The sequence below is a fragment of the Leptinotarsa decemlineata genome, unplaced genomic scaffold (genome assembly GCF_025532065.1).
Source record: "Leptinotarsa decemlineata unplaced genomic scaffold, Ldec_3_MD MMD2_tig00026361_RagTag_RagTag, whole genome shotgun sequence".
In the NCBI taxonomy this organism is placed as follows: domain Eukaryota; kingdom Metazoa; phylum Arthropoda; class Insecta; order Coleoptera; family Chrysomelidae; genus Leptinotarsa; species Leptinotarsa decemlineata.
In genome coordinates, this window is record NW_027412704.1 from 733,901 (window position 1) to 749,771 (window position 15,871).

The 15,871-nt window shown below is 35.6% G+C and overlaps 3 protein-coding genes and 1 long non-coding RNA gene across 6 annotated transcripts; 1 reads left to right on the plus strand and 3 right to left on the minus strand.

The window, feature by feature from the left end:
• The first annotated feature begins 480 nt into the window (after positions 1–480).
• Positions 481–2,083, plus strand: Naxe (NAD(P)HX epimerase). 2 transcript variants are annotated; one of them, XM_023164866.2, is made up of 3 exons: positions 481–634; positions 896–1,410; positions 1,845–2,083. In XM_023164866.2, the coding sequence occupies exons 1-3, from the start codon at positions 629–631 to the stop codon at positions 2,065–2,067; spliced, it is 744 nt and encodes a 247-aa protein (XP_023020634.2). In that variant the 5' UTR covers positions 481–628; the 3' UTR covers positions 2,068–2,083. The 2 variants fall into 2 exon arrangements, with proteins under 2 accessions (XP_023020634.2, XP_023020633.2); XM_023164865.2 differs by lacking the exon at positions 481–634 and adding an exon at positions 685–839.
• Positions 1,163–3,788, minus strand: LOC141486625 (uncharacterized). Its single transcript, XR_012467956.1, has 2 exons — positions 3,361–3,788; positions 1,163–3,288 (listed from the first exon to the last, which is right to left on the minus strand). It is a non-coding gene; the product is annotated as an uncharacterized lncRNA (long non-coding RNA).
• Positions 3,789–5,236: 1,448 nt separating this feature from the next.
• Positions 5,237–9,846, minus strand: LOC111509170 (uncharacterized). The gene is made up of 3 exons (XM_023164863.2): positions 9,700–9,846; positions 7,258–7,495; positions 5,237–5,587 (listed from the first exon to the last, which is right to left on the minus strand). Exons 1-3 carry the CDS (start codon positions 9,710–9,712, stop codon positions 5,269–5,271), a joined length of 570 nt encoding a protein of 189 aa, XP_023020631.1. The 5' UTR covers positions 9,713–9,846; the 3' UTR covers positions 5,237–5,268.
• Positions 9,847–12,474: 2,628 nt separating this feature from the next.
• On the minus strand, positions 12,475–15,477 carry LOC111509171 (SAC3 domain-containing protein 1). 2 transcript variants are annotated; one of them, XM_023164864.2, is made up of 7 exons: positions 15,235–15,469; positions 14,991–15,182; positions 14,642–14,803; positions 14,341–14,580; positions 14,071–14,208; positions 13,818–14,007; positions 12,475–12,710 (listed from the first exon to the last, which is right to left on the minus strand). In XM_023164864.2, exons 1-7 carry the CDS (start codon positions 15,333–15,335, stop codon positions 12,627–12,629), a joined length of 1,107 nt encoding a protein of 368 aa, XP_023020632.2. In that variant the 5' UTR covers positions 15,336–15,469; the 3' UTR covers positions 12,475–12,626. The 2 variants fall into 2 exon arrangements, with proteins under 2 accessions (XP_023020632.2, XP_074041015.1); XM_074184914.1 differs by lacking the exon at positions 14,071–14,208 and having other exon boundaries at positions 15,235–15,477.
• Positions 15,478–15,871: the final 394 nt, after the last annotated feature.

A 15,871-nucleotide genomic window follows, 5' to 3' on the forward strand; every position in this document is an offset into this window, starting at 1 on the left:
GGTTTGGCTGCTGTCTCTAGAAATAAATTCATCCAAGGTGTTTACCTGTTGTTTATAATGAAATTTAGTACAAAATAAAATGTTGTCCCTAGACATCAACTTCATCGAAGAAATAAAAACTGACCCCTTACTAAATTATGGCTTAATGCACCTCAACGGTAGCAACTGTCGTCTAACGACATATTCGTGGGATGTGCTCATGGGAAGCACTAATGATCTCTAACCGATTAGCAAACATAACTTTCACCGGCTATTTAGACACTTCTAAATTCAATATAAACCAGTGATGCCAACTTGGGGGGGTTTTCTCCCTAAATTTAGGGAATACAATTTGAAAAAGGGAATTTTTTGGAGGAAAAATTTTTTAAGGAGAAAATGACTAACTGATAACTACACACACGAAGAACAGAAAGCTGATGGGTTTTTCGAAATTATTAATGAATTGGGAATTAATATAGTATAAGTATTCATGCTCATATATGTGTGTTCATTTGATGTATTTATTTATCAGTTGATGTTGTGTACTGAGGTACTCACATAAAGGCAATAAAAAAGTTACCATGTTTCGAAAATCCTATGCAACAATTTTCAATAACCTTTTCATTTAAAACTTCGTTATAACAAGAATATGAAGGTAAGTTAATCTATCAACTTGTTAAATGTTATAGCAACTTTGAATATTTAATTAAATTTTTCATTTACTAAAAAAAATTTGGGGTATCTTGGTTTGAATTTAGGGTGTTTTAAAATAGGCTTAGGGGAGAAGATTTTGAGTAGTTGGCATCCCTGATATAAGCTAGAATTTTTAAGGGATGAAAATATTTTGTGCTGTGAGAAGCGTACGTTTATTAATTTTGTCACACAATTTCACTACTAATCTCTGTTAACGTTTCAGGTTATACTGAAGTCTATAGTGGTCAAATCATTTTCTAAAAGTTCAGCAATGGTAAAATATCTTGATCAACAAGAAGCCATAAATATCGACAATGAACTTTTCAATGAATATCAGTTCACTGTAGACCAACTGATGGAACTGGCGGGTCTCAGCTGTGCCACTGCCATAGCCAAAACTTATTCGAATTTGGAGAACAAATCGATTCTTGTATGTTGTGGTCCAGGAAATAATGGTGGTGATGGTCTAGTTTGCGCCAGACATTTAAAACTGTTCGATTTCAATCCGGTCATATGTTGTCCTCAACCAAATGAAAAGGAGCTGTTCAACAGACTCACAAATCAATGCTTCCTCATGGACATTCCTATTATTGAGTGTACGCCGGAAGCAGCTGGGATCGAAGAGGAATTTTCCTTTATAGTAGATGCTATTTTCGGATTCAGTTTCAAGCCTCCTATCAGGAGAATATTCGTCCCGATTATTGACTACATGAAAAGGACCAAACTGCCGATAATAAGGTATTTGAATCAGCTCTCTTATTTTGGTAGATATTTAGACTTACGTATTTGCATCCACTGATCACGAATATAAAATCAAAACTGGGCCCTGTGGTCTACTTTCGAAGAACTAGTCAAAACTATTTGAAAAAATCGACCATTTTGGAACATATTTATGGAGTTATTTCAAATATTTCCACAAAAATTATTTCTGTTTCACCAAAATAACTATTATTGGAATCAAGTTAATGAATTTGTCGCTTCACTAGAGTTTTAATTAGTTGATAAGTAGACATGCGTTTCGCAAACCAACTTTGCATCATCAGGAGATGAATAAAACTGTTTTGAAGTACCACACGTCTCTAAAAACGAATGTTTATCCTTATTTCAAGATAACTTTCGTTATTGGTGAGTAAAAACTGATAGTAAATAAATAGAAATGTTTAACCTTTCAGTATTGACATACCAAGCGGATGGGATGTGAACGAAGGAAAGCCAGATGGAGGTATTGAACCTGAAATGTTGATTTCTCTTACTGCTCCCAAAAAGTGTGCCGAATCTTTCACTGGAAAATACCACTTTTTGGGAGGTAGATTCGTACCGAAAAGGTTACAGGACAAATACAATCTCCAATTACCGAAATATGTTGGAACTGAACTTTGTGTTGCACTTCATTAAACTGAGTACAAACTTATTATTGTTTTATAATGTTTGCCATATCTTATTTGAGCCCGAGGTTCAACACCCAATCTTTTTTTGTTGAAATGTTTTAAAATGACCCATTGGTCCCTCTCAAGGCCAATGATCAGCCAAAAGGGTAGGGGAGCTGGTCTCCAAACCTGAATGAAATTAGGATGACTCGTCAGCAAATGTTTTAAAATAATTAAAAGTGAAGCGCATACATTGTGTCTACAAAACGAAATAGATTGCCTATCTAACTGGTGTTCAAAAAATGGCATCTAAATGCCAAATTCTTCGCTTTCATCGAACACATCACCAAATCACTTTCGAATATAGTATAAATAATCAGACCTTACATTCTGCTATTGCTAGGAAGTAAAAATAAACTGTGGAGTTCCACAAGGCTCAGTCCTAGGTCCACTATTATTTTTTTTGTATATAAATGACATCTATTGATATTAAAGGAGAGTTCACACTATTCGCTGACGGCACTACAATTTTATGGCATGATCAAAATCTCTCCGAACGTGAAACAGTAATAAATCATTATACAATATAAAAAGATGGTGTGACGCAAATCTTCTCAGTTTTAATATCTCTAAAACGAACGTATTCTGCTTCAAATGTTCCATTAGCAATTTACAAATTGACATGTTGAGAATAAACCATCAACCAAATTTCTGGGACTATCCATTGACAGTGATTTGACCACCATCACTGCTATTAAATCTCTTTATTTTTCCCTGGTTAGATTTCATCTCGATTATTGTTTCACAGTTCGGTCCCCTCATTACGTCCCCTCTAAGCAGTACAGCACAATTTCATGAGATATATTGCCTTCAAGATGCGTGTATAGTATGACTATACTGCTGTGGAATGCATTTTGAACATACCTTCTCTTGAGGCTCGCAGAAAACATAGATTCAATACTTCTATTCAAAATTATGAACGGACTGAGTATCAGCCCCGAGCTTCTCTCCAAAATATCTTTACATGTCCCCAGTCGTTCAACTTGACAGGTGCAAACGTTTCACGTTTCTTTTCACATATTCGATTATTCATATAACAGCTTTATTCCCAGAACTCTTCGCTTGGCTAACTGTTTAAATAACCTTTAAATCTTTAACATATCAGTTTCCCGCTTTTGAAACCATATTTCTCACCTAGCCATCTAATACTCTCTGCTTGTGTTGCTGTATTGTGTCTGGTGTTACTTGCCTGTAAGAATTATATTAGTTCATATTGCTATACATTTTAATTTTTTCTTAAATAATCTACTTGTTCTCTTACTTCGGAATTGTATTATTCTTTTAATTTACTTTTAATCCACTGTATTGCATCAAGTACTGCATAGCACTGTACTACTTATATCTGAATTGGGCTTGCCCGTGTATATAAATAAATAAGTTCTGCCTTCAGCTTGTCAAGTAATGATGCGTATCATGCTCTTGTCATGGTTTTTTCTTTTTTAAGATAATCAATTGAAATAACTTCATGACTATCCCAAAAAACAGAAACCCTCATTTTCACAGCCGAAAAAACAGTTTTCGCTATTTTGGAGCCGGTTCCACCTTTACAGTCCACTGTTTGGACTGTATTTTTGTTTCGGGTGTATGATGTATCCGAATGTCATCTACAATAATCAATAGGCGCCAAAACTCGAATTTATCGCGCCTAAACTACTCCAACAGAGCGTTGGAAATGTTCATTCAAACACGTTTTAGGTCTAACATGAGCAACCGCGGCATCTAACTGTGGTAAATGATGAGTATTCACTTTAATTTAAACATTAAAATTCTCAATGAAAAGAATTCTATAAAAAATTTAGGCCATGTTGAAAAGCGTTGACCTGTCAAGTTTAATGTTGGTAATTAATTGTGTGTCGTTGGTCATATGCGCCTGAAGGTAGGAAGCAACGACCATCCAAAATAGAGAGAGAGAGAAATTGTGTGTTGCTTTATTTTGTGAGTGTTTTATTATTATTACAATGGATAAACAGGAAAAAAGTGGTCATATTTGTGCTGTAGTGAACTGTAGAAGCAGCAGGTTAAATACTAATAAGAGTTTATTTACGTTTCCAAAAGATATTGATAGGTGAGTCAAACTCTTTCATAAATATTATTTGAATGTATCTTTAGAAGGTAGGAATGTTTCGAAATCAATGCTTGAAATCCGTTTTCTGTATTTTCTCTTCCCTGGAAAAAGCTTGGAATTGTTATATTATCTGTCTAGGGCAAATTGGAATATTTGCCTACATACATACGTAATTTCAAGCTGAATTTGATCATATTTCGAATTTACACGACTCCAAATACAAGTTCAAGAACAAATTCAAACAATATTTGATAGAGAAAACATTTTTTTGCGTTTCTGATTTTTATGATTGACTTTTTTTTCAATTTCTACCGTGTTCCACACTGAAGTATTATGGAACAAAGCTGCTATTATTGATAGAAGTGGTGCAGAATTTTGTAACAATTGGATGGTGATATTCAACAAATGTTTGGAGTTTAAGAAATTGGGCTCTATTCGAATGTTTCTTCTTTAACACCAAAGGTTCCAGTCACATCTACGGCTCTTAATGTATGAATAGAGGAAACATTCTGCGTGGGTTGCAACAAACCAAACGAGATGATGTTTTCCGTAAAGTGATCCTCACATTTTGTGCCAGTCAAATCTAATTCTGAAACCCTATCACTTCTTATATTATTTGAAAGAATTACAAATAGTATCTTATCAATATATTATTCATTATGGTGAATTATTCATTACGGTGAATAAAATAGCAACAATCAAATAACGAACCTTATTTTATTAGATGAAGTCTTTCGAAAAAAAAGTTTAATTTCATGAATGATGACAAGATAACATTTCCAGTACGCCTGTTATAGACACCATGTCGCAAGTCTGGCCCTGAGTCACAGAACACCTGTAGTTAGGGTGTTCTGTGCCTGAGTAATCCGCTTTTCAAAATGGCCTCTTCATACTTTTTGAGATCAAAGGCGGCATCGTGGAGTGTCCGTGCTGATTGTTAGGTATGCTGTGACGAATATAAAAAAATCGCCAAACGAATATAAGCAGCCCGCGAAATTCAAAAATTCGCCTTATTTTTCAACAGACCCCGTACTTCTAATAGAGTAGCCGCTTCAATAAAAACCACATCGACTCCTGCCAAAACATTTATTACAGTACTTAATTTTACCACATGATCATGCCCCATATTTTGCTCACGATTCTTGCAGCAAGCACATACACCGGCATGAAAATTAGACCCATTATTAAAAAAATTAGAAAGAGTATCACTAAAATTTCACCTAAAAATACGGCCGCCCTGATGATTTTCTCTTTCTGTCCTTGGGTCTCGAAAATTTGTATGAGCCGATCCAGAAAGAATCGAGCGAAATAGACGAAACCGTCCAGCAGGGGGGCCAAATTCCACAGCATTACCAGAATGGTGATGGCTGCCGTATAGGCGTGGGTGCATAGAGAGGTGAGGAGGGCGAGGAAGGTTATGTCTCTGAAAATAGATCATCATTAAAGAGTTGAAAAATAAAGGTCGCTTCATTCAGGCACAGGCATCTCAATTTCATAAGATTATTTCCTTCAAACCGATAAAATGATGAAAAAATTGAAGGTTAGGCTACCGAAAGAAAGTTTTACAGCGATAAAACTAATAAATGGTTCTTTGGAAAAGAATCTTGTATTCCCCGTCGGGCAGTGCATGCTCTGGGACTGCATTAAAACTGCTGACAGATGACAGTTCACAGACACTACACAGAACACAGGATTAAACAATGCAGAGTTGTGATGACAGCATGCAATTTTGACACAAGTATTGCATTGTTGCCACACATATTTTTGTTATTTTTTATTGTACTCAATGGGACTCAACGTGAAAATGTAAAAAAATTAGATTATAGTAAATAGTACCAAATAGTCTACATATTTATCCGGGTCGTACTTTCGTATCAAAATCATGGAATAGTACCGAATGCGGTACAATAGTACCTTAACGGCAGCACTGGACTGCAGACTTCTCGGTCTGTCCCAGTCTACAGCTCCGCTTGTGCTCGATTAGGCGAGTACCAATGCTTCTTTTCGTCTGACAGATATAAACTTTACCACAGGATTTCATGTAACTGTGTAGCGGTCGGAAGACGAGGATGAAAAAAAGAAGAAGATATTTTCTGATTGGTTCGGCCGTTACTTGATGAAGATCCATAGTAATTTCATAAACTACACCTCACGATTTGATTTGCACAAAATTTGTGGCGATTGAGACTTTCTTTTTTTATTCAAGAAGTTATGAACATAAATTACATTAGAACGGAAATATAATTGAGTATTTTCCTTAACAGTTCGGTAACTACGAGGGTAGGTAAGTGTTATTAAATAAATTGATACTTAAAATAGATACGTAAGTAAAATAATAATTATAATGTAATGGTTAGTGAGAAATGAATATTATTAATAATTATGTATTATGTCAATCATCAACAAACTTTATGTGGCGTGTTTTTGACCGGGACTACAGGTTGACCTTGAATAATGCTCTAGCCGCGCGCTCTCTGCCCTCTATCTCGAAAACGATTGAACGTATACATTTTCAAAAACGAAAGCTGTCGGGAATTTAATACTCTACAGAATCGATAATGCATACAAATAGCGAAAACCGTAAGGAAACGAGATATTCACAAAAAAATGTGCAAAAAATTTATTTTTGTGACCGTTGATTTTATTTAATAGTCGGGTACATCCGACCTCATGTGGGTTTTGATACAACTTTAAGGATGTCAAAAGTTAAAATACAAGTTCTCAGGAGTTCCTAGCTGGGTAGTTTACACTATACTAGTATACAGTATTGCGTAAAGCAATACAGTACACTTACAGTATTGCGTAAAGCAATACTGTAAGTGGAGGAGCAAGTGATCCTCAGACAATGTTCTCATTTGAAAGAGGTCTAGTGACAGCAGCAATAAAATAACTAAATGCTGAGGATAGATTCTTTGCAAATTGTCACCCTGTATTTTCAAGGTACCACCTCTATTGGGTGCTAGTTGCCCGTTGCGTTTTACAGTTTCAAAAATAAAGACGATTGAAGGGGTTGGCCCTTCGAAATTTTCGTAATATTCCAAATTTCTGTTCGCCCTATCTCTGCGTAAATATCGATTGATACGAAATACTCACTCATTCCTCGACACTCCTCTGGTCTCCTGATAAGAGATTATTGGTTCCCTGACGGACCGTAACGAACGCAAAACACTCGATTGGGACACGTGCATTTTTCTCACTGCTTCTGGCACGGTTGCGGAAAGCTGGATCGGGGAAGAAACCATCGGAACATCTTTCTGGATGTAGCTCGATCTTAGGAAACTAGTGGTGGGGGCGTGCGGGTAAGAACCAAACGTATCCTTAAAACTTTTAACTGCACAAGTTCGATTTGTACTCTTAGAAATAGGAAAAGTGGAAATGTGCCCATCTAATATATTCGAAGCAAAATACGTAATATTTGCATAAATGCAAACAAAACTTGTGTATCGCCGAAAATTATACGTATAAAAGTAATCATTAACAAAAACAAGGAAAAAGGGTTGTCTTTGAGTTATTTAATATAAATAAACTCTTTTCAGTCAATAAATAATAATACTTTTCTCTTCTAATTTAACAGTTTTGTTAAAAATTGCTACAAATATTTCATAAGCACAAGTACTTGATTATGCTTATCTTCAACATATCTAAAAACGATTGAAAGTTGTGATGTACAGGTAATATCGGTAGTTTCATCAATTTCCCTTGCAAAAAAAGAAACACTTTCAATCTCATCACACTGTCTATAAGCTCATTTTGGATGGTTTTTGAGGTGCCCGAAAAAACGCTACCGTTTGAAAAAATGCAAAATTGTGAATCATATTTGCCCCATAACATTAAAAGTTCCTTGTAATTGCCGCGATTAATCGAATCTTCGGTTTCATCGTGTCCGCGAAAAGCTGGGGAATCCAAATAAATCGTAATATCGATAATTCTTTTTAAATTCGACCGATTTTCCCTAACCTGATTATTAAAAGAAATTATGGTCTCTTTTTGAGCTGTATCTAAAGGTGTTTCTATATTTTGTTTGTAAACAATTTTAATTTACAAGACGAAAATATATGCTCCTTAAATTTAAAATGTCTTTCTGTAGAACGAGGTAAATTTTTTCAATCGGAGTATTCTATTTTAGACCACGTTTAGTATTCGGTTTTTACGGAAAATAAAACACAGGACCAACAAAAAAGTTTTTCTCGTTTAATGGAGCCGGTTAATCAATCGCATTTATCGTACCAACTAATATTAAATCCTCGATTTTGTCGATTATCTGACACTTCAATTCAAATCAAATTTGGTTGAGGCCTTCGCAGAGTTTTAATAATGTAAAATTTATTATCATAAGATGAAGACTTGAAATTATTTGTCAGCAACCTATCGACTATATCGTCAGATTTTTTAATTTCGTCCAAGTTATCCATAATAAATGGAAAAAAAACTTACCGTAAAGTGAAAACCTGAAAACACCTTGGAATTGAAAGAAAACACTTTAAAAACACATCAAAAATATTACCAAAAAGCACTGCTGTAATAAAATACTGCCTGTTTTATACACAAATAACAAATATTATCAAGAAACACTAAAACGCTTTGGCGAAATATTTTTCATTCCCGGTCCATCACGGCATCCCGTCCGAATAATTAAATAAAAAACAAACGCAGCCGTACACTAACGGAGCCCAACTGGAGGCTAGCCTCCTCTAACGCTATAATTTCTGCAACTAAAAGTACAAACCGGGACGTACGTCGCTGGTTGGATCGGCCTCGCGAAGCTTGTGTTTTTTAAAACGGTCGGAGGCTTGGCTCCCTTGCAACGTGTGGCATTTATTATTTCGGGTTGATGGTTTATTCGTTATTCGTTCATGGGCGGTGCGTTTGAAGTTTGTTGATGCAGGATACACCGTGGTACGTACTACGTATTTAGTGATAGTGTTTTTTCGAGCATATCATGTATTTATATTAAAATTAGTGGTAAAGTAATGGTACCCAAGCATTTGAAAAAAAAATAATGATAATTATTTGTCAATATCTTTGAATTTATTACGATGAATAGCCTCAAATTTTATGGGGAGGCTAAGCCTCCCTTGCCTCCTCTGACGAGCCACCGCTGTCTGTTTCACCCATCATACTTCCCAGACCTCTTGCCAACAGACTACCATCTTTTTATGCACTTCGATAACTTTCCCACCGGTAGTACCTTCGCCGACTTTATCGAATTCAGACACACAATTTTTATACTGTCGGAATTAATCAATTTGTTACGTTGGCAAAAGTGTACTGATTCAAATGGCGCTTATTTCGATCAAGTTCGATCAAACTTTTTTGAAACGTTCTTAATTACTTTCGTAACAATATAGATGTGATCACCTTAATCACTAACTAATGAATTAACAATCTCTTCAAGCGGGATTATTGGTGGGACGAGTAAATGAAAACACGATTTAAGATTTGCTTTCACTACTTTTACCATAGATTAAGTACTTAATTAATTTTTCTGTAGAAAGCTCATTAGATGGGCACATTTAATAAATAAATAGTACTCACCACTGGCAGTCATCTTAATAAAACATGGTACTAGAATTAATTCCAAACAAAAAGATGGTTTTCATGATGAGTTGAAAAAAGTTTGACACATATAATTTTGAAGTTTACTGCGACAAATGAAGATTTCGGCATTCTCAAATTGACGTCAGTTCCATACAGGGTGAGTGAATTATAACTAGCGCCGTTTCGTATTTCTTCATTTCAGAAATAAGATATCAATTTTATAACCTCGATATTGGACAAAGCGGAAGGCTAAATATACAGGGGAGGTAGAGTTACAATCATTTTTTAAGGGTTGTATACCAACGATGTGGAAGTTGGAACTATTGGTTTGATAATAAAATAAATAATGTCGCAATCAACTTTCAATCACAATTTTTCCATCATTCAAAAAACGAATTGACATGGTCCATTTCAGATTCTATGGCTGAAAGATTTTTCAATTTACATTTGGTCTAAAATTTCCACTCTGGGAGACAAAAAAAAGTATTTTTTCATTCGTGTAATTCAATGTGAAGTTAGTTAGGGGGCTTTTTATTCCAGTTTGTGTCTGAAAGTTGGGTACTTCTTATTTGCATGATCTACACATCTTTGTGAAGACTTGTGTTGCACTGTTTAGAACCTTTGGTGTAGTAATGATCACTTGGTGATCGAAACACGTATCGGGGTGATGTTAAAATAAAGGTTTGGTGTTGGGAAATAAACTTCAGTAATACGCATCTTTGTGAAGAGTTTATTTTGAAATCGATTGCTTACTACATTTTTCTGTAAAATTTTCACAATATTCTGTATGAAGATAGCGAAGTCGAAGCAAAAAAAGGTTTTTTTCCAAAAAAAAACTAAAATTTGATTTAAGTAAACAAGAAGGAAGTCCAAAGTGTATAAGAGTTGCGTTTTGGAACAAAGTGAACTAGACAAGGATGTCGAGTGAGTTTAGTTCATACACTACATGGACTGAAAAGTCTCCGGTCTAACAAATAGATGGCGCTAGTTGTATTGCATTCACTGCTTTTTCAGTTAGTACCTTCAACAGGAAGCTGTTGAAATTCCATGGTACTCTACTCTCAAGTTTGTGAGTTATTGTGCTAAAAGTAACACTACTTCTTTTATTTTCAAAACAATGGATCAAAAACGATTTCGTATTTCAATTTTACACTGTTTCTTGATGGGAAAAAATACGGTTCAAGCGAAGCAATAGCTGGCCGAAACTGGTTTTTACGACCGAAACCGAATTTCGGCAACGGTATCACTTTCAGCCGAAACTTCCTTCCACGAATTGTTTCGAGGAAAAATAAAGAAAACGTTATTATAATCAGTCAGTCTTTATTTTTTATCTTTGAATCACAACGTTATGCAGTCTTCGACATTTTCTCTTATTGATAATCAACATAACAACCCCTTATTTAAGAAAAAATATTAATTGCACCTTAAAAATACTTAAAATAGGTGAGGTGTTTCTTTGAGTAGGTGTAGATTCTTCTTTTGAACATTATTAATGGTTTTTAAAAAATATTGAACATAAAATATCCTAATATCACAATAGGTACTTGATATTTATGTAATAAACAAATTAAATCACAAAGTAAGTCACGACATGATTAGGCACGTGGATGTGGCAAAATGTCTTCGTCGCTTCTATGAAATTCAACGCGCCGAACATAACCGATCACAGCCCGTGAATTCCCGAATGCAGTTTCGGCTTCGGTCGTAGTTTCAGCAGGTTTGCCGCCGAAACCGAAACCCGTTTTTTTGCCGAAACTCGACCGAAACCGAACTTTCGGTCGGACACTAAAGATAACAAAAGAACGTTTTGGTTTTATATTGCATGAGCATTTGACTATGAGAAAGCTCTGTTCAAGTTCAAAGTGGATGCCGCGCGAACTCATTGTCGACCAAAAACAAGAACGTCTTGATGATTCTGAGCAGTGTTCATTCATAAATTCACAAAGTTCTCGTTGATCTCGAAACGAAGCCAATTTTGTTCTTTTACGCATAAGCGTGCGCTCATATAAAAACGAAATTTAAGGTTATTATTGAAACAACAGCGAATAAACTAAACACAGTATCAATTTCCGACCGTTTATTATAACCAATCCGGTGTCAAATCTTTCGATACTACAGCACTAAACGCGTTGGATGAAAATCTCATCTTAAGAGCGGTTGAAGGTCCCCGGCAACTCGGATGGATCACGTGGTTGTATTATTCTACTGTGCTTTGGCTATGTTTGAATATAACAAACCCGAATTTTTCCGTCGATATGCGACAATGGATAAAACATGGATCCATCACTTCACTACGGAATCAAAACGTCTTCAGAAGGGAAATACCATCAACAAAAAATATTATATAACGTCATTGTAGCGTTTGAAGGCCAACATTGCATAGAAACGACTGCATATGGCAAAGACAAAAATGTCCTTTCATCAAGACGGCGCACCGTGTCACAAGTCAATCAAAACAATTACAAAACTACATGAACTGAACTTCGAGTTGCTCCAGCATCCACCGTATTCGCCAGATTTGGCTCCCAGCGACTACTGGCTGTTCGTAGACCTCAAAAAAATGCTCACCGGTAAGAAATTTCGCTCGAATAGAGGTTATTGCTAAAACTGAGGCCTATTTTGACGAAAAGAAAACGCGTGTTCTTTCTTAGGTCCGGGACTTTTTAACTCATGCGTTATGAGGATCAACTCTTGTTAATGTGTATTCTCAGAGAGAAAAGATTCATACTGCAACTTGAGACAACATTTATTTTGCAATCAGTTCAATAAAAATAGTAATAAAAACATTTATTGTATTAAAATTCGATAAAAACTCAAAAATCGTGTTAAATAGAATCACGTTGATATAATAATTCCACTAAAATTTCGGATTCTTATTTCCTGAGATCAACTTTGAGTTTTCTCTAGTAGAAACATATATTCCATCATTGACAACTCAAAATCACAGCAGAAATGTCTAGGCAACTGAATTTCTCATCCAGCACCACAGATCGTCGTTTCAGACTCACCTGAAAATAATAAAAAAGAAAACTTTGAAATTGAAATGAATTGCAGATAAATTAAATAATTATATAGAGACAAATAAAAGATATTGCAAACTGAACTAATCAGAAATACATGTAACATAAACATATCGTTGTAAAGTATCCCCTGAAAAAATAACGGCGGCCGCCGCTGCTCTTCGTCAATCGACTATGACCTGGCCAAGGTCGCGCTGATCTCTGCCTGCGTTTCTCGATTGTTCTATTTGTCGTGGAGCTTTGACAATATTCCTTTCGGCTTTCGAAGACTTCCATTGGGATATATAAGCTCTTCCAACAGGTAGAGTGGGCGAATCCAGTTTGAAGTGCGGTACCAAGTGAGAACACATTTGAGAATTAGGCAACAGAACGTGGTTTATCTTCAATTGTTACAGTTGACGTATCAAAACGGTCAGGAGACGTTAAGTGTCACTTTTGATGTGTTGAACTATCAGTCGAATGTTTCTCAAAATGTAACACACTGAGCAAAAACATAACTTGGTAACTTTGAACGTCGAAAAGTAACATTTTGTAATAAACAACTGCGAACGACATCTCACCAGTAGCATAGCTGTCAACAACGTGGACCAATGAGTACAACCTAGTAACAGTGCTGACCAATAAGAAGTAAACATTTGCACAAATGCCCCGCCTCCATCCCCACTATCACACTCTCAAATTATAAATACAAATAAACACATAGCTCCTCAGTCAGTCGTTACACAAGTAATCCAGAAGCAAATTCCATAATGTTGATGCAAAGTAAACAGATCTAGTGGAGCAGTAATTAATTCTTTTACAACTGTCTTCATCGCTAATTTGATCAGATGAATTTTTTGTTATCAAAGTTAGGCATTATAGTATATCATGGATAACTTATTACATTTTAATAATTCAATTCATTAATAATGTTATGATACACTTTATGTAGCTGTCAGGTTGAACAGAAGAAAAAATTCAACCTCGGTGATTTATCTCACTTGTAGATTGAACTTCGCATTTTATTTTGATAAAATGTCTATTGTTATCGACGATATTTGGTGTGCAATGCTAGAATTTGTATTACATTGCATTTTATTGAGTTTGGATACTTACCACAGGTTTTTTGGAGTCAAAATCGGTTTTCAAAAAAACAACGCCGTTTTCTTTTACTTTAATCCCATAATAGTTACAATCACTAACTATTTCGTCTTCGTTATTGTACAGCAAAATCTTTTGCAAAACAGCAACAGGAAAAAACAAATTTTTCGAACTGTAGGCATTCGACATTATCTTGAAACAGTCCCTGAAAAAGAATGAACTGTTTGATAATAATCACTTCCAAATTGTCATAACAACTTGGTCGTACTTCCTGAGACTTGGCAGATGCAAATAGGCAAGTGCAGCCAACAGTGGTGGTAGTAACTCGATCAATCTGCAGAGCCTCACGAAATTATTATTCGACCGAGCCAGAGACATTTCCACAGTTCGTTTCACCAAAACATTCCTTGAAACAAATACAAGGGATTATAATCTCTGTTGAAAGATAAAAACGTGTGAAGAATTTTATAATAATGGTATCAATAAGATTATGGATCTTTTAGTTGACTAACACGAAACAGGTACATCTTCCACTCACTTCCACTTGTTGGGTAAATTTACTGCCCGGGTGATGGCTGTGGTATTCCCCAAATTGAATACAACATACAAAGCTTCAAAGTATGATCTGCTTTCATCCGAATATTCATGCTCGTCTCCGTCTGTAGATTTTTCCATTTCGTCGCAATAATCATACATACACAACAATCTCTTCAAACACTCTTGAAGATGACTGTCGTTTATGTGTGGATCGAAGTCGTGTATGCTTTCTTCACACAACCTTGAACAATTTTGCTGTAAGTTAATCCTTCAACAGGTGCCAAAACAAATCTGATACTCACTTGTATGAGGCGAACGCAAGGAATTTTACTATCGGCTGCAGTATGTTTATTTGGTGTTGTCTCGAAATGTTTTGAATAATCATATCCTGCCTGACGGATCTGAGTCTATCCATAACGAAGTCGTAAATAACCCTCCATTGAACTCCTGTTCTGCTTATTACGCTGAAAAGAGCAGTATTTGATATGAAACACGTTCTTCTTGCATATCAGATGATAATGAACAACTTGTTCGATTGATGACCTATTTATTTTGTAGAAAGAAAATGAGTTTTAGTTTTTTATCTGTTACGAATTTGAAAAGTTTTTTATCGGTGAACTAATACTAATTTTTAATGTTCAATGACATTACTCATCCAGAAGATAGCTGACTGTCTTAACAAGGATGTCGGGAGGCCTCAAACTCCTTGGATCTGGCGTCAATTTTCCAGCTGCTGAACGTGAAAAAGATTTGACAGTCCGTGTCTTGTCAGCTTTTGGTAATATATCTCTTTCTGTACCAACGAGCATTTCAAAAGGATGAAGAAGTCGTTCACGTTCTCTCCTGAAACAAATAGCTTTTGGATCTCTATCCCTTATTTGTTAACAAACTGTACATCTTCAGTTCTGCCTCCGGGCACATTTCCATACAAGTTCCCGTCACATAGTTATTTTCGAGCTCAACTTTCTTGAAATTCTTGTAATATATTTTATTCATGCTTTCCAGTTGAAGAAATGAACTGGTTACTTCTCCAGGAGAAACTTATTATATTTTCAAGTGAGGTTAACCCTTAACCAAAATCAGATATAAACATTGAAATATGTTCGTATACCCTACACCGACTGGCTTTGAGTTTGTTCTGGTTCTCAGTTTTTACCGTTTCGAACCCTCGGAAATCAGTGAGTCAGTCATGGATTGAAAACGTTTACGCGACAAAATGTACAGTATTCAGTTGGGTGACTGTTAGAGACAGTTCGGTCAGAAAACCAGAACAGACAGTGGAAGCCGCCAATTATACACGTCAAAAGGATAACCTACTTCTTGTTTCTTATCTCGGTGATAAATCGTTACGTCACCAGCGATACTTATTGAAGAAACTAGCTCAAAATCTACAGGTTTAGGTATAGTAACTCTGGTCTATTCATTCTAAAAACTTTAATTTATTAATTTTTTTGGAGGACTTACATATTCAAAATATTTAGTTTCTCTACAACGACAGTAGATCGGGTTATCATAACGCAATATGCAGCATT